This window comes from Gymnoscopelus braueri (assembly GCF_963280865.1).
Source record: "Gymnoscopelus braueri genome assembly, chromosome: 2".
In the NCBI taxonomy this organism is placed as follows: domain Eukaryota; kingdom Metazoa; phylum Chordata; class Actinopteri; order Myctophiformes; family Myctophidae; genus Gymnoscopelus; species Gymnoscopelus braueri.
Genome location: NC_137604.1, coordinates 1,361,790 through 1,380,520, shown reverse-complemented (window position 1 = coordinate 1,380,520; position 18,731 = coordinate 1,361,790). Strand labels below are relative to the sequence as shown.

Sequence of the window (18,731 nt, the reverse complement as noted above, 5' to 3'; positions counted from 1 at the left end):
TTTATACAAATCTTCTCTTCTGGGGGGTCCCTGGCACAAAACATTTACAGATGGGGGTCCCTGGCACAAAACATTTGCAGATGGGGGTCCCTGGCACAAAACATGTACAGATGGGGGTCCCTGACACAAAACATTTACAGATGGGGGTCCCTGGCACAAAACATTTACAGATGGGGGTCCCTGGCACAAAACATGTACAGATGGGGGTCCCTGACACAAAGCATTTACAGATGGGGGTCCCTCTGAATTCATAAATAATAAAAAGAAAACTTTAGTAGTGACAATAACCGATCTACAAGTTCACAAAGTGTTGTGTTGCAACGTGTTGTGAGCTTGTAGATCGGCTATAGGTCGCAGACCCATTTTCATGGATCAGGAGTGAATATCCTTTTACAATATTGTTATGATTTCAAATCAAAAGATTTTAAAAGATTATATTACAAAATGTCACAAAATGAAATTGAAATTAAAAACATATTTTTTCAAAAGAATTTCGTACATTTTCAAAAAAACAATCTGGATCTATAAATGATAATAGTAATATATAATAGTATAAAAATATATAAATTATTATTACTATTATAATAGTATAATAATATATTAATTATAATAGTAATATATAATAGTATAATATCTATAAATGATAATAGTAATATATAATAGTATCAAAATATATAAATTATTATTACTATTATAATAGTATAATAATATATTAATTATAATAGTAATATATAATAGTATAATATCTATAAATGATAATAGTAATATATAATAGTATAATATCTATAAATGATAATAGTAATATATAATAGTATTAGTATGGACCCTTACAGGTCTGTAACTCCGAGAGGGTACAAATAGAACCAAATGGACCCTTATAGGTCTGTAACTCTGAGAGGGTACAAATAGAACCAAATGGACCCTTACAGGTCTGTAACTCTGAGAGGGTACAAATAGAACCAAATGGACCCTTACAGGTCTGTAACTCTGAGAGGGTACAAATAGAACCAAATTATGGACCCTTACAGGTCTGTAACTCTGAGAGGGTACAAATAGAACCAAATGGACCCTTACAGGTCTGTAACTCTGAGAGGGTACAAATAGAACCAAATTGACCCTTACAGGTCTGTAACTCTGAGAGGGTACAAATAGAACCAAATTGACCCTTACAGGTCTGTAACTCTGAGAGGGTACAAATAGAACCAAATTGACCCTTACAGGTCTGTAACTCTGAGAGGGTACAAATAGAACCAAATGGACCCTTATACACTCTCAGAATTCTGGGGATCCTTGAAATATAGTTTTCAGTTTGAGATCCACTTCATAAAGTGTGTTTTCTTAAATCAGCATCAGAACAAGTTATTATGAATCTATTTCTCATCATTTATAACATCTCATCATTTATATCATTTAATCTCATTTAACATTCTTATTACTTGATTATGTACTGCAAGAATGTCAGCTGTATATTCATTTTAAACATAATGTGCTTGTGTTATTTTATATGTTACATAAAGGGGTATTTCATTTGTTTCTATATCAGTTTCTATATACAAAATGTCACAAAAAAAGTGTTTGGTAGATGATTTCTCTATTGTAACAATGTTTCTTGACAATAACCTTTATATTGTTGTAAAGTGTGTTTATTTCTCTATAGTAACAATGTTTCTTGACAATAACCTTTATATTGTTGTAAAGTGTGTTTATTTCTCTATTGTAACCATGTTTCTTGACAATAACCTTTATATTGTTGTAAAGTGTGTTTATTGTCTCCGCCAGGACAAAAGGCATGGCGAGAGAATATGTTTGGGCCTTTTATAGCGCCACCAGGAGGCCGATTTGTGCAAAACATATTTTTTATGTACTCCTACAGATTTTTTCTAAAAATCCCGCAAATCGGTACACAGTATCTCTATAGTCATTATACGAAACGGCTCTTTCAGATTTTTCATATTCCATCCTGATTGGCTAAAAATGGCTTCCAAAGTTTGCAGAAGTGCTCCGTTTTGAACAAAATGCCTCAAATCATGAACACAGCATGCAATTTCTTTGAAATTTTGCATGCATATTTCCACTATGCCGAGGAAGAAATGCCACTTGAAAATGTTCAAATCAGCCACATGGTGGCGCTATAACAGGCCAATTAGTGGTTTTACCTATAACTGCACCAATCTGTGTAAAACTTTGTAAGCGCACTCCCTAGAGGCCAAGGAAAAACCTTCGCCCTGCATTTTTCACATCTGCCTTTTATAGCGCCACCAGGAGGCAGACTTATGTAAATTACATTTGTCCGATTTTTCATATTCCATCCTGATTGGCTAAGATTGACTTCTAAAGTTTGCAGTAGTGGCTTGTTTTGAACAAAATGCCGCAAATCATGAACGCAGCGTCTGATTGCGGTCAAACTTAGCACTCACATTCACACTATGTTGAGGAGCAAATGTCATCCTTTTAACACATTGGGTGCCAGAGGTTTATTAAAATATTATACGTTGAGTGCCAGCATTTCTTCCATCCACTTGCGTTATACATTTCGTGCTGTGAGAAGCCCCGACGAGGAAGTGCATGTAAACAAAGCGTGCGTGCGAGACGGCGGAGGGTCCCGACTAACACCTGGAACAATAATATTTCCAACGCGACCCTCCATTGCAGCGTGATCGCCGATCGAAAACGGCTCGTTTCCACCACATTAAAAAGAAATGGAGATATTAAGCTTTTAATCAAGGAGATAACATTGAAAACGCCGACCGGAAGGATTTTTGACATGGAGCCACATCCAGCTTCTTCTTCTCAGAAACTCCTTGGGTGATGTCAAAGTTTCGTTTTAGCGCCCCACGTGGCCCACATGTATAAAAATAGAATTGGGTCAAAAACGGTCCGGACCGTTTTCGGCACTTCTCGTTTGGACCCTCAAAAACGGTCCGGACCGTTTTTGGCATTCAATGTGTTAACATTGGCCTGCTATAGCGCCACCAGGAGGCCACAATAACCTACCTGACCTGGCGGAGACCTGTGCTCTGAGGACCACTTTTTCTAGTTTCTCTTCATTTGTAAAGAACATGTATCTGTGGGATGATGTGGGATGTTATTTTGGGGTTTTGGGGTGAACTACTCCTTTAATCATTGTGTTTTCATTGTTTAATATAGTTTAATCTGTTTCCTGTTTTTATGCATTTTATGTAAATGACTTTGAGCTGCTTGCTTTGCATGAAATAATAAATAATAAAGTTTCTTTCGGAGACACCAATAATAGTTATTATTATTATTATTATTATTATTATTATTATTATACTAGAAGCAGTGTTTTCAATGAATTTAACATGGTAAAAAAAAGTTTGAAGTTACAATGGGTTTACATAGGAAGTCCTATGTCTGATGAAATGAGTATCAAATATCTAAAAACTGAATCAGCAACTTAAAGAGTGTCTGTTGTGAAACACAGAAGTCTGAGTAAACGTTAAAATGACTCTAAACATGATAAAGTGTCTGATGTGAAACACAGAAGTCTGAGTAAACGTTAAAATGATCTAAATTTAAGTGGTTATAATGTGGGGTCCGGGGTCCCCTGGGGTCCTTGAGGAGGTTCCAAGGGGTCCCTAGCACAGCTGGTTAAGACAGTAGTGTCCTGACACAACAAAGTTTGAGAACCACTGATCTAGATCAGATCTTTATTGATCCCACGGGGGAAATGCAGTGGTCAGAGTCAGCACAGCAGTTCAGATACAGTGCTACAGGACCAGAAAAGTTCTTCAGATACAGCAGCAGGATGAAAGATATCACACTCACACCAAACACCATCAATATTCTCCCCCACGGGATCAACAAAGTCTGTCTGTCTGAACATATTTCTTTGCAAGGGACCCCCATACAACATTACTTTCCAATATATTCAAAATGTTTACAATATCAGTGACAACCAATTATATGAAAATAAGATATAATATTACAATGAGCATTAGTGAGGACCAATTATGCAAGGGATAATGTATGGGAAGGTGGTCATTATTGAAATTTAAAGCCGGACAGGGTGATTATGCACCGACGCTATAGCGGAGGTGCATAATCACCCTGAAGGGCTTTAATCTTCAATAATGACCACCTCCTCATACATTATTCTGCTTATTACACGGCTACTTAATAAATAAATAATAAATTGACCCAAAAGTAACAACAAAACAAAGTATTTCCTTGCTTACGGCAATGAAAGTATTCCATAAGTATTGGGCTGGGCGGACAAGTTCGCCTCGGAAAACTAATGACAGTATTCCATAAGGTAACAGGAAAACTCGCCCCAAAACACGCTCGCCCCCCATTCTATATACCGCCGATTTGCCTGTAAAACCGCCGAATTTGCCCCGGGGTGACTGTTTTTTGGGGCGAGTGTTTTGGTATTCCCCCGTTGTTGTGCCCCTTTACTGAATAATGAAGAAGCAAGGTTTAATTTTAATATAATTTATTATAAAAGTGTTGTATATATAACCCTAGATACAGAGCCTTGTGAGAATCGTTCATTATTCTCAATCGAGGCAACAGTTTGATAAACTGGTGGTGTGGATTACAAGTGCTAATAATTTAAATGCATGGTGTAGCTCCGCCCCCAGTGGAGAGCCCACCAATCACGTTCTGAACCCATTAAGACCGGTAAAGAATCCGTGTGTCATTTTTAGATTTCTTTGGCTATTCAAAAAAAACTTTTGGAAAAATGTGTGCAAATCTTTGAATATATATATATTTTTTAACTACATTTTTAACTCAAATCTTTGCTTCATGGGGGGTCCCTGGAACAAATACATATCATTTTGGGGGTCCTTGACATGAAAAGTTTGAGAATCACTGATATTAGAGCAACAACAGTTTTTTTCAGAAAACTGTTAGGATTTAGAAGACATTTGTAGAATCCACCAGAAGCAAAGATTTGAGTTAAAAATGTTTGCTTTAAAAAACATATATATTCAAATGTTCACGATTTTTCAAACAATAGCAGATCTACAAGCTCGGTGCCGTGCTACGAGCTTGTAGATCTGCTATTTTTGGAAAAGCCCAAAGAAATGTTAAGATGACACACGGATGCGTTCCCGGTCTCATAACTGGGTGTTCTGCATCTTCTGGCGCCTCCTCTCCATCGCCTGGCGTTTCTTCAGTTCGATCTCCACCGCCGAGCACCTCCCACCGGCTGGAACACACACACACACACGGGGGTCAGAGGTCAAAGGTGATTGAAAAAAAGGTCAACCAGTGATATGAGGGAGGTACTGGGCAGGACAGCCCAGGACACGCCCCCCCGGAACCCAGTGTTTGCATTGAAGTAATCTCTGAAGAACAGATTCAGAGCTGCACTTCAATCTGTCGGGATGAGAACCACAATGCACATTGGCTACAAGTGGGCGGGAAGCAGGCCGCGCTTTACCCAATCAAATGTAGTGGGCGGGATTTAACATCCGTGCGCTCGCTTCCCACTGAAAACAAACAGAAACTCATTTAACAATAGTGTCCTCTGAGCAGACAAAACCACAGAAAGATATTCACATTTTAACTTGCTCTTTCATCATAGAAACAAGTGGGTTTATAAACAAAACCATCCATGTTCTCTGGGAGAAGTGGTGTTAGTGTTCTGTGTAGAAATATTGTTAGTGGGAATGAAAACATAGTCGCACCACCGGAAGTGGAAGGCTGAAGGCAGACCAAAACCCTGGTTTCCAGTGAGCATGTGTCTGGTTAATCCCCCCCCCCCCCCCAGAGCCTGAGAGCGATTTTTAACTCTATTTTACAGACACACTGTCAATGGGAGGGACTATTTCAGGTCTCTTCTCATGGCCTTTTGTTGAGGTCAAGGACCCCTGAATAAAATGTAACTGAGCTGCGGACCCCCTTCTGAACATAGTTGGTGCCAGTGAGCCCTATTTAACGCATTAAGACCTGAGGCCGATTCTACAAAACGTCTCCTAAATCTCAACAGTTTTCTGAAAAACATATGTTTCTATATCAGTGGTTCTCAAACGTTTTCATGTCAAGGACCCCCAAAATTATATGTATTTGGCCGCGGACCCCCATCAAAATATTTTGTTCCAGGGACCCCCCAGAAGCAAAGATTTGAGTTTAAAATGTTTGCTTTAAAAAACATATATATTCAGAGATTTGCACACATTTTCACGAGTTTTCAAAAATAGCAGTGTCCTCGTGGAGGGTCTACAGCTCTAAACACACAGTGTCCTCGTGGAGGGTCTACAGCTCTAAACACATGGAGGGTCTACAGCTCTAAACACATGGGTGTAAACGGTAAGAAACGCTGGCACTGGATGTTCCCTGTTTTAAAAAACCTCTGGCACTCGGTGTGTTAAAAGCGGGAAAGCATCTTTTCCATCCATCCAATCCATTTTAGATTTTAGCCACTTCAACCATTATGTCATGCTTTTGGCTATTCAAAAATAGCAGATCTACAAGCTCATAGATAAGAGCGTCAGTTCGTGACGCGCTACAAACTTGTAGATCTGCAAACAGATTTTCTATTGGCACGTTTGACCCTCAAGGTTTCAGAAATGAGACATAACTCCAGTCACTTTCAGTTTAGAGCACTGCAGAGGGCAGGTGTGTGTGTGTTTGTCGTTGACGCTCGTTAATGTTATAGGCATCAAAGCAATTATGCTTCTGCTCTGTCAAATAGACCAACATCTAATCTAAGATTAGTGAGACTCATTCTAATGACCACCAGTCCCAGGACTAACAACATCACTGTATTATATTACATTTATTAGACATTATATTGATACTATAGCTATTTTATTTGATTAGACCATTAGTTGACTTTTGGTGAAAAAGCATATATCGATATCGGAAATGAGGAGTTGGACAATATCGATAAATCGGTTATCGGTAGAAAATATCAATATGGAACATCCCTAAAAAAACACAATTAGAATATGGAGATCGGAGGCGTTCTGCCCGACAACAACGATATATGAATAAAATCTAAAATGACACAAAGATCATTTCCTGGTTTTAATGAGTTTAACCCTTTAAGACCGGGAACGCATCTGTGTGTCATTTTAACATTTCTTGGGCTATTAACACATTGGGTGCCAGAGGTTTATTAAAATATTATACGTTGAGTGCCTGCATTTCTTCCATCCACTTGCGTTATACGTTTCGTGCTGCAGAAGCCCCGACGCGGAAGTGCATGTAAACAAAGCGTGCGTGCGAGACGGCGGAGGGTCCCGACTAACGCCTGGAACAATAATATTTCCAACGCGATCCTCCATTGCAGCGTGATCGCCGATCGGAAACGGCTCGTTTCCACCACATTAAAAAGAAATGGAGATAACATTGAAAAAGCTTTTAGTCAAGGAGATAACATTGAAAACGCCGACCGGAAGGATTTTTGACATGGAGCCACATCCAGCCTCTTCTTCTCAGAAACTCCTTGGTGATGTCAAAGTTTCGTTTTAGCGCCCCACGTGGGCCACTCGTATAAAAATAGAATTGGGTCAAAAACGGTCCGGACCGTTTTCGGCACTTCTCGTTTGGACCCTCAAAAACGGTCCGGACCGTTTTTGGCATTCAATGTGTTAAAAAAATAGCAGATCTACAACTGCTTGCTATTTTTTTATATTTTGGAAAAATCATGAAAAGTTGTGCAAATCTCTGAATATGTATTTTTAAAGCGAACATTTGTAACTCAAATCTTTGCTTCTGGAGGATTCTAATAATGTCTCTAAATCCAGACAGGTTTTTTTTTTTTACTTGTTTTAAGATTTGCACACATTTTTCAAGATTTAAAAAAATATAGCAGATCTACAAGCTCATAGCGCTATGAGCTTGTAGATCTGCTATTTTTTGTATAACCCAAGTATACAATAATGGTTAAAGTGGTGACACAGATGCGTTGCCGGTGAAGCCCACCTGTGTTGGTGGGGGTGGGGGTGGGGGTGGGGGTGGGGGTGGGGGTAGGGGCGGGGCCGGCCGGCCTCTTAAAGGTGAACCGGCTGGCGTTGGTGTGAACGGCGGTCTGAATCCTCGGTGGTTCGACCGCCGCCCGCTGAGGATGTGCTGAAACGCCGCCGTTCTGCGTGGAGGAAGAGGAGGAGGAGGAGGAGGAGGAGGAGGCGGGGTTTACAGGTCGGCCTGTCGTAGCCGGGCGCTGCGTCGGGGCGGGCGTCGGGTTCTTGGGGGGAAGAGATCGGACACAGAGTCCACCGCTACCGCCACCTAGAGGAGAGGAGGGTGTCGCCGTCAGTTTTTTCAGTTGACGATTAACTCATTTTGTACCATTGAGGTGTTTGACACAACATAACGTGATCCGAAGATTTACTGCTCCATTCACTTCATGGTTAACTTATTACTTAAAGACGGGGTGCCGTGATTTTCAGTGATCCCCCCCCCCCTATAACATAATCATCAGGTATTATGGTTATACTAGGAGGAAGATCTTTTTCAAAAAAGTATACAGAAAGTGTTAAATTTATGTTTTTATGTGGACACGCCTCCGGTTCATTAAGTACACCTGGTTCTCACCTTAGCACCTCCTCCACCACCTTAGCACCACCCACCTGTCCTAGTCCCTCCTCCTCCTCATGCCCACACCTGCTGTGTTATGATAATGAGGGGGAGGGTATGTTTTTACTATGTCACTAAAGCACTGTTTCTCTATTGGCACGTTTGACCCTCAAGGTTTCAGCCGCCAGGAAGAAACTCAAAATAGTCAGAGAAGACATACAACACCATAAAAACACCACCAGGGGGCTTAATGAAGTTCTATCAACCTCATAGACACATGAAAAACAGAAAAAGTGCAAAACCATGGCACCACCTCTTTAAAAATCCTGTATCTCGGCTCCTGTGTTTTACTACGTATTTTTGGCGAGACGTGCCATTTTCAACTGGGTATAACAAGCAAACGGAGGTCTCAATTCCTTTTTTTTTACGGAAGCACAGTGAAACCCGCCGTGTTTAGCAAACATCAGGGATGGATCACACTGGAGATAAATATTCTGTGACTACTTGAAAAGGTAAGAAAAATCTCTGTATGCAATTACTTTTTTATTTAATTGGCACTGAATGAGTTAAAGGGCAAGACCACTTTGTTAGAGGTTTGGGTCGTGTAGTTGATGATGTAACTCCAAAGGTGGACAAGAAATGTAAAATAATTGCTCCATTGATTACATTACATTACATTACATTACAGTCATTTAGCAGACATTACATTACATTACATTACATTACATTACATTACATTACATTACATTACAGTCATTTAGCAGACGCTTTTATCCAAAGCGACAATAAGTGCATTCAACATAGGTAGGGAACTAAACTACTAATCACCAGAAGTCTTTAGTGCATTGTCTGCAAAAACAAGCAACCAAGAGTATACCTAGCGCTAAGGTAAAAGTGCAATATATCAGATTCCTATTTCCTTAAACAGATGAGACAAAATAGCTAAATCAAATGAGCATGAGCTAAAACAAATAAGTGTATCGACTAAACAAGATCCAATAAACAATAAAACAAGCGTTCGTACAACTAGTTAACAACAAGTAGGCCAGGCAGAGAGGAAGGGATTAGAAATTGATAATTCAAAATATGCTCCTCATTGACTTACATTGTACGGTGAAACAGATCTCAAAGTCACTATTTTAGCACGTAAATGGAGGCAAACAAAGTTGATTCAGACAGTATAGAACATACTGTTTTTTAAAAAATAATTTAGCTATTTTATTTAGAAGAAAACCCGGACTGGATCCGCGGATCCGGATTGATTTGTTGTCCACCTTTGGAGTTACACCATGGCAAGGTAAATACACAACCCAAACCTTTACCAAAGTGGTCTTGCCCTGTTCTGTTACAGATGTACTGTAACTTTAATTTGTAGTAATGTTTTGTTTTGTTAGTGTATTTGCATTTGAAGCCCCCTAGTGGCTGATGTTTAAAAGGGAGAGCTTTTATTTTGATGTTGTATTTCCAGTGTCCTTCTAAGCAAAGCAATCAACTCAACCACGATCAGGTGTGTTACTCTTGAACACACAGAACTCAGTCAGTCAGATGTCAGTCAGTGCAGAATGCACAGCTACTTGTCAGAAGTCCTCCAAGTGTACTACTTATATTTTGTTCTTTTCAAGAGCATCGTTGGTATGTACTGTATATGATACTTTGTGTGTAGAGATATCTTCATTGATATTTTGATAATTGTGAATGAGCACATTTGGGTGTAGTTTGTTTAATTCAACTGCATAACATGTGATTGCCTCTAACACTGTCTGTGTGTGTGTGTGTGTGTGTGTGTGTGTGTGTGTGAGAGACGTGTGTGTGTGTGTGTGTGTGTGTGTGTGTGTGTGTGTGTGTGTGTGTATGTGTGTGTGTGTGTGTGTGTGTGTGAGTGAGTGTGTATTGTATTCTGTGTAGCTGTTGATATAATGCCTGTGTAGTCATTCTGGCTGTCAATATAATGTCTAGTTATTGTAGTTGCTATAATATACTGTATTCTTTTATTGCATTGCTGTTTATGAAGGAAAGGAGTTTAAGCACTGTTTTGTATGTTTTTGTTGTGTTGTAGTTTCACCCTTTTGAAGCCATAAAACCTGTTGACTACAAACAACGTCTCCTGAGTCATGGTTGAAGAAAGGCGTTTATCTGACTGTTGTTGAATCATACTATTCAGTGTGCAGTGAGAACAGTACATGCCCTTTAAGTAAAGTGTTACCTGTTTTTATAACAACAAAATCAAAGCCAAAAACAATGCATAGCCAAATACTTCTTCCAGGACCCTTTGATAAATTCCAAACCTCTTCCGGGACTGGAAAAAAAATGCAAAATATTTCCATGAATGTCATGACTGTGGAAACCCTGTTTACTGTAAGTCACTCTGGATGAAGAGCGTGTAGAACTACTACAACTTAAATGGTAAAATAACTTTATTTAATGCTCACCAGGCTTACCGCTGGTCCATCCGGTCTGTCCGTTCAGAGTATCAGCCGGCTGGGCGGCGGCTTTGACTCCGTTGTCATGGGTAGGCGGGAGGAGGGGGGAGCGTGGTTTGTGGGCCGGCTGCCGATTGGTCGGCGCGGGGGGGGCGGAGTCGTGGGAGGCGATCTGGCTCTCCACGTCCTCACACAGCTCCAGCAGCAGGTGGTCGTCCGATTGGTTCTGGTCGTCCCACACGGGCTCCTCTGATTGGTTCTGGTCGTCCCGCACCACCGGCTCCTCCGATTGGTTCAGGGCGTCCCTGACCGGCTCCTCTGATTGGTCCAGGTCGTCCCAGAGCGGCTCCTCTGAGAAGAAGGAGTCCAGATCCTCGTCGTCCGCCAGCTGGAAGGCAGACATGTTTGTTGACTGTTAACAGTGGTGTAAAGTAACTAAGTACATTTACTCAAGTACTGTACTTAAGTACATTTTGTTGGTATTTTTACTTTACTGGAGTATTTCCAATTTTAAGTATTTTTTACTTTTACTCCACTACAATTATTTGAAAACTTTAGTTACTAGTTACTTTGTAGATTTAGATTATTATTACAAAACACACATTAACCACTTCAGCCCTATGTATATTTAGGCCATTTGAAAATAGCAGATCTACAAGCGATGCGACACATCGTGAACGGCTATTTTCAATAGATGTTTATACATTTGAAAACTACTTTTGGTACAATTAAGTACATTTTGATGCCAATACTTTTGTACTTTTACTCAAGTAAATTTTGAATTCAAGACTTTTACTTGTAACAGAGTATTTCTATTCTAGTATTGGTACTTTTACTCAAGTTAAAATAATGGAGTACTTTTTCCACCACTGATTGTAAACACATTTAAAGCCTGTACGTCGTTATACCGGCTTTTCAATCCAGGAAATAAAGCTTCTGGTTCATTTTAGTTGTTATAAATGTACTAAATATTAATATTAATATTATTATAGTAATATATATATCGTCACTGTCTCCTATCTCTGAGTTTAAATATTAATATTAATATTAATATTATTATAGTAATATATATATGGTCACTGTCTCCTATCTCTGAGTTTAAATATTAATATTAATATTAATATTATTATAGTAATATATATATCGTCACTGTCTCCTATCTCTGAGTTTAAATATTAATATTAATATTATTATAGTAATATATATATCGTCACTGTCTCTATCTCTGAGTTTCAAATGCTTTTCCATAAATCAAAGCATTTCTTCATCGGACAAGACTGTCGCACAAAAGTAGTGAAAATAGTCGATCTACAAGCACGCTGTGCATTTGTAGATCGGCTATTTTCACTACTTTAAATAGTTTTTTAAATCATAATAAATAAAGAACGGTTTTGGACAAAGGTTTCCAACGGACAACAACGATATATAGCAACATGATAATAATTATTTGAATCAAAAAGGGATTTAGAAAGCATTTTTTAGAATCTCAGATCATCCCAGAAATTAACTCTTTAACAGCCAATGACGGGATTTCTGGTCATATTTTTGCTAAGGTATTTTCAGTGGTTTTCCACCAGATGGCGCTGTTCGCTAACCTATGAATGATGCCTTCACTGCCAGAGAAGGACAGACATGGAAATGAAGTCATTTAAAACATTTAAAAACAGCTCGGTCAATTCCTTTCTATTTGTTGTGGAAAATGGCTTTTTCTCCGTTTGTTCCTTTTTGACGAAAACAAGCCACATTCAACTGGCACAACTATGGAACGGATCACCATGACCAGCCCAATTACCACATCCCATCAAAACAGACTGTCACCCGTCGAATTGAAAAACATTTCAAAGAAAAAAAAGAAGAGCTAAAAACGCAACTGGCTAGTGCTAGGTGTGTGGCTCTTACGACCGACTGTTGGACGGCACTCACCACAGAGACAATTACGTGCCACTATATTGACGAGGAGTGGAACGTGAATTCAGCCGTCTTATTGACACAGAGTATGGCGGGCGACAGACACAGCAGACAACCTGCCAGCTAAACTGAATGATTCGATGGAGGCTTGGGGACTTACTGGGAAAGTGTGTGCATGTGTGCATGTGTGCATGACAACGCAGCCAACATTGTGGCTGCTAATCGCCCCGAACGGGTTGACTGGGACTCCGTTCCGTGTTTTGCACACACACTACAATTGGCGATCAACGATGGATTTAACCTGTTCTTGCATCGGGTTATCGCTGCAGCAGGTCGGCTAGTCAGGCACTTTAACCACAGCACGGTGGCATGCAAGGCACTGGAGGCCAAACAAGTTGATTACTACTAATACTACTACTACTAACCAGAAAGACCACCACAAGCTCATCCAGTCATGCAAAACTAGATGGAACTCGGTGTGCGACATGTTCACAAGACTCCTTGAGCAACGGTGGCCAGTCACTGCAGTTCTGTCCGACCGCACAGTTACAAAGCTGCAAGATGCCAGAACCCTTGAGATCCTGGATGTATACTGGCAGATCATGGAAGATGTCGCACCCGTGTTAGAGAAGTTAAAATGTGCGACCACCGTTATGTCAACAGAACGGGAGGTGTCGATTTCTAGCATTTACCCCATCACCTTAAGCCTCATTAACAGACACACCTTAAGAGAGCCGAGGATGACAGCCGCAAAGTGGCAGAGTTCAAGGCCAAGGTTAGAAAGTCATTGAGTGATCGCATGTCGGTTGACAGTGATACGGATGAGTTGTTCGCAAAACCAGCGCTGATCGCCTCCGTCTTGGACCCTCGCCATAAACATCTCCGTTTTTTTACACCAAGGCAGAGAGAAAAGGCAACAGCAAAACTCAAAGAACTATGTGGTACTGTCCATGTGGAAGTGACCGGTGATGAAGGTGTGTACTGCGTATATTGTTGTCTTAAAGTTTACTTTTTGTGTTATCCTTTTTAGCACCATTGTATAATCGTACCGCTGTACTATTTGCAAATTGTTAATACAGTATTCAATCTGAATCAATCAAAGGTGAGCCTGGCGGCGTTTTTTCTTATTCCTCTCACAGCTGAATAATTCCAAGTTTCCAGCATGTTTCGCCATGGTTTTTGTTTTTAATTGCTATGACGTTGTGCAATTATTTAATGTTACTTTACTATTAACATACATGTTTAGTAGTTAGTTGTTTACATGCCACATGATGGGAGTTGATCTGAATGATTCTGTTCTGAATCTGTAAGCCTCGCGGCTCGCGCTGCTGGTCAATGATGTCCTTTTTTGTTTTTTTGAATCACGGATGTTGCCGATTTAAATTATTTTGTGCGGTTACGGTAGGCTAAATGAATCTTGTGTATGGTGGCTATGCTAAGGCTTATTTATAGTCTATATTCCGTCCCGTTTATTTCACAGCACTGCTCTAGACATCCTCCCGTTTCACTGGTGGTAAAATAAAACCACATTTCTTATGGTAAACAATTTGTTGTATTCTTCTTCCTCGTCTTTGTATTGGTATTTCTAATGTGTAAATAGCGCATTTTATTATGGAAAAAAACACGGAGTATTTTTCTTTCTTTAAATGGTAAATAGCATCTAACACATTCCTTAACGGTTAATGATTAATTAATCGGTAAGGCCTAACGGTAACCGGTTGATAAAATGTCTCCATTTGGCCAGCCCTAGTTCCCGTCCTGAAAGGTATAGTTTCAAATAGGGGTTCCCGCCCTAAACGGGTTAAGACCATAGACCGTAAAAATATATGGACGAAGGGAACGTGACGTCACCCATTGGTTTCTACAGACCGTAAATGAAGCCGATTGTTCAGGAACGTGCAATCCGCCATCTTTAATATATACCATTGGCAGGGGTGCACATAACAGGTGCGCATGCGCACCCAAAATAAATTCTGCGCGGCACATCAGACGACGCGAGGCGCTTTTGCGTACCAACAGCTGGGACAGGAAATTCCAAGCTTTTATTTTTTAGCAAAACAAAAAAATAAAAGCCTGGAGATCGAGGCTAGGAATTTACTTCCTGAAGCCACTCGCATCTCAGCCACTCGTGTCTCGCATCGCCTCGCTGCGTGCACGCAGCCAGCAGCGGCTGTTAGAGGCACTCGTCACCGATGATGAACGCACCGTAATGGTGCAAAAATATGCCGTGAACGTCCCAATCTGACGGATAAAAACAGCGTAGCACAGGGCACCAACCTTGGGGGCTTCACCAAACGGCGTGAGAGAAAAAGAAACGGCGAAAATCGGCGGAATTTGGAAGCAGAGCGTCCTTTTCTCTCGTGCAGCACTCCCCACCTCTCTCTTCCGTATCGGCCTCATTGTAATTATGTCAAGCTGGCCCCTTGGTTAAGACACAATTATACAAAAAATATTATTGCGATGATGCAATAACTGAATTTTTAGGCCGCCCTGTGTAGCGCTTGATCAGAGCAACGGTCAGCGAGTTATTGCCACGTGAAGCTTAATATAAGATTTGAATATAGGATTGTGACAAACCTACCTCTAGGTCACCCCCAGTGGGCTGACGGGGAGGTGCGGAGGGTGTGGGTCTAGTTGGCAGAGGTTTGGCGCCCCCAGTGGGCTGACGGGGAGGTGCGGAGGGTGCGGGTCTGGTTGGTAGAGGTTCGGTAGCCGGGGGGTAGGAGGTGGGTCTGGTACCTATAGGAATGTGACCATATGAAAATTACAGGTCAAGATTATTGCGCAACACCCAAGCGCAACCAAACATAACATAACTTGTCTTTTAGTGGATCTCTTCTCCACTAGTCTTAGTTCTGCTGGATCTCTTCTCCACTAGTCTTAGTTCTACTGGATCTCTTCTCCACTAGTCTTAGTTCTACTGGATCTCTTCTCCACTAGTCTTAGTTCTACTGGATCTCTTCTCCACTAGTCTTAGTTCTACTGGATCTCTCCTCCACTAGTCTTAGTTCTACTGGATCTCTTCTCCTCTAGTCTTAGTTCTACTGGATCTCTTCTCTACTGGATCTTTTCTCCTCTAGTCTTAGTTCTACTGGATCTCTTCTCCTCTAGTCTTAGTTCTACTGGATCTCTTCTCTACTGGATCTCTTCTCCTCTAGTCTTAGTTCTACTGGATCTCTTCTCCTCAAGTCTTAGTTTTACTGGATCTCTTCTCCACTAGTCTTAGTTCTACTGGATCTCTTCTCCACCAGTCTTAGTTCTACTAGATCTCTTCTCCACCAGTCTTAGTTCTACTGGATCTCTTCTCCACTAGTCTTAGTTCTACTGGATCTCTTCTCCACCAGTCTTAGTTGTACTGGATCTCTTCTCCACTAGTCTTAGTTCTACTGGATCTCTTCTCCACCAGTCTTAGTTCTACTGGATCTCTTCTCCACTAGTCTTAGTTCTACTGGATCTCTTCTCCACTAGTCTTAGTTCTACTGGATCTCTTCTCCACTAGTCTTAGTTCTACTGGATCTATTCTCCACTAGTCTTAGTTCTACTGGATCTCTTCTCCACTAGTCTTAGTTCTACTGGATCTCTTCTCCACTAGTCTTAGTTCTACTGGATCTCTTCTCCTCTAGTCTTAGTTCTACTGTATCTCTTCTCCACCAGTCTTAGTTCTACTGGATCTCTTCTCCACCAGTCTTAGTTCTACTGGATCTCTTCTCCACCAGTCTTAGTTCTACTGGATCTCTTCTCCACTAGTCTTAGTTCTACTGGATCTCTTCTCCTCTAGTCTTAGTTCTACTGGATCTCTTCTCCACTAGTCTTAGTTCTACTGGATCTCTTCTCCACTAGTCTTAGTTCTACTGGATCTCTTCTCCACTACTCTTAGTTCTACTGGATCTCTCCTCCACTAGTCTTAGTTCTACTGGATCTCTTCTCCTCTAGTCTTAGTTCTACTGGATCTTTTCTCCTCTAGTCTTAGTTCTACTGGATCTCTTCTCCTCTAGTCTTAGTTCTACTGGATCTCTTCTCCTCTAGTCTTAGTTCTACTGGATCTCTTCTCTACTTGATCTCTTCTCCTCTAGTCTTAGTTCTACTGGATCTCTTCTCCTCAAGTCTTAGTTCTACTGGATCTCTTCTCCACCAGTCTTAGTTCTACTGGATCTCTTCTCCACCAGTCTTAGTTCTACTGGATCTCTTCTCCACTAGTCTTAGTTCTACTGGATCTCTTCTCCACTAGTCTTAGTTCTACTGGATCTCTTCTCCACCAGTCTTAGTTCTACTGGATCTCTTCTCCACCAGTCTTAGTTCTACTGGATCTCTTCTCCACCAGTCTTAGTTCTACTGGATCTCTTCTCCACTAGTCTTAGTTCTACTGGATCTCTCCTCCACTAGTCTTAGTTCTACTGGATCTCTCCTCCACCAGTCTTAGTTCTACTGGATCTCTTCTCCACCAGTCTTAGTTCTACTGGATCTCTTCTCCTCTAGTCTTAGTTCTACTGGATCTCTTCTCCACTAGTCTTAGGTCTACTGGATCTCTTCTCCTCTAGTCTTAGTTCTACTGGATCTCTTCTCCACTAGTCTTAGGTCTACTGGATCTCTTCTCCACTAGTCTTAGTTCTACTGGATCTCTTCTCCACTAGTCTTAGTTCTACTGGATCTCTTCTCCTCTAGTCTTAGTTCTACTGGATCTCTTCTCCACTAGTCTTAGTTCTACTGGATCTCTTCTCCACTAGTCTTAGTTCTACTGGATCTCTTCTCCACTAGTCTTAGTTCTACTGGATCTCTTCTCCACCAGTCTTAGTTCTACTGGATCTCTTCTCCACCAGTCTTAGTTCTACTGGATCTCTTCTCCACCAGTCTTAGTTCTACTGGATCTCTTCTCCACCAGTCTTAGTTCTACTGGATCTCTTCTCCACTAGTCTTAGTTCTACTGGATCTCTCCTCCACTAGTCTTAGTTCTACTGGATCTCTTCTCCTCTAGTCTTAGTTCTACTGGATCTCTTCTCCACTAGTCTTAGGTCTACTGGATCTCTTCTCCTCTAGTCTTAGTTCTACTGGATCTCTTCTCCACTAGTCTTAGGTCTACTGGATCTCTTCTCCTCTAGTCTTAGTTCTACTGGATCTCTTCTCCACTAGTCTTAGGTCTACTGGATCTCTTCTCCACTAGTCTTAGGTCTACTGGATCTCTTCTCCACTAGTCTTAGTTCTACTGGATCTCTTCTCCACTAGTCTTAGTTCTACTGGATCTCTTCTCCACTAGTCTTAGTTCTACTGGATCTCTTCTCCACTAGTCTTAGTTCTACTGGATCTCTTCTCCACTAGTCTTAGTTCTACTGGATCTCTTCTCCACTAGTCTTAGTTCTACTGGATCTCTTCTCCACTAGTCTTAGTTCTACTGGATCTCTTCTCCACTAGTCTTAGTTCTACTGGATCTCTTCTCCACTAGTCTTAGTTCTACTGGATCTCTTCTCCACTAGTCTTAGTTCTACTGGATCTCTTCTCCACCAGTCTTAGTTCTACTGGATCTCTTCTCCACCAGTCTTAGTTCTACTGGATCTCTTCTCCACCAGTCTTAGTTCTACTGGATCTCTTCTCCACCAGTCTTAGTTCTACTGGATCTCTTCTCCACCAGTCTTAGTTCTACTGGATCTCTCCTCCACTAGTCTTAGTTCTACTGGATCTCTCCTCCACCAGTCTTAGTTCTACTGGATCTCTTCTCCACCAGTCTTAGTTCTACTGGATCTCTTCTCCTCTAGTCTTAGTTCTACTGGATCTCTTCTCCACCAGTCTTAGTTCTACTGGATCTCTTCTCCTCTAGTCTTAGTTCTACTGGATCTCTTCTCCTCTAGTCTTAGTTCTACTGGATCTCTTCTCCTCAAGTCTTAGTTTTACTGGATCTCTTCTCCACTAGTCTTAGTTCTA

At 40.9% G+C, this 18,731-nt stretch overlaps 2 protein-coding genes across 4 annotated transcripts in view; one reads left to right on the top strand and one right to left on the bottom strand.

Moving 5' to 3' along the window:
• LOC308074068 (C-type lectin domain family 17, member A-like) overlaps positions 1-4,627 on the top strand; it is a gene marked incomplete at its 3' end in the record, with an annotated part of 12,868 nt that extends 8,241 nt beyond the window's left edge. The window contains exon 6 of the mRNA XM_080413405.1: positions 4,590-4,627. Coding sequence (XP_080269531.1) covers positions 4,590-4,627 — 38 coding nt within the window. The remainder of the gene's footprint in view (positions 1-4,589) is intronic.
• Positions 4,628-5,014: 387 nt separating this feature from the next.
• The window catches only part of etaa1a (ETAA1 activator of ATR kinase a), a 44,685-nt gene continuing 30,968 nt past the window's right edge, over positions 5,015-18,731 (bottom strand). For 2 of the 3 annotated variants that reach the window (XM_080418734.1, XM_080418736.1), the window contains 4 exons: positions 15,400-15,557; positions 10,920-11,298; positions 7,897-8,202; positions 5,015-5,173 (listed from right to left, as the gene is read on the bottom strand). In XM_080418734.1, the coding sequence (XP_080274860.1) occupies positions 5,082-5,173; positions 7,897-8,202; positions 10,920-11,298; positions 15,400-15,557 (935 nt within the window). In that variant the 3' untranslated portion in view covers positions 5,015-5,081. The remainder of the gene's footprint in view (positions 5,174-7,896; positions 8,203-10,919; positions 11,299-15,399; positions 15,558-18,731) is intronic. The other variant, XM_080418735.1, reaches the window with a different exon arrangement.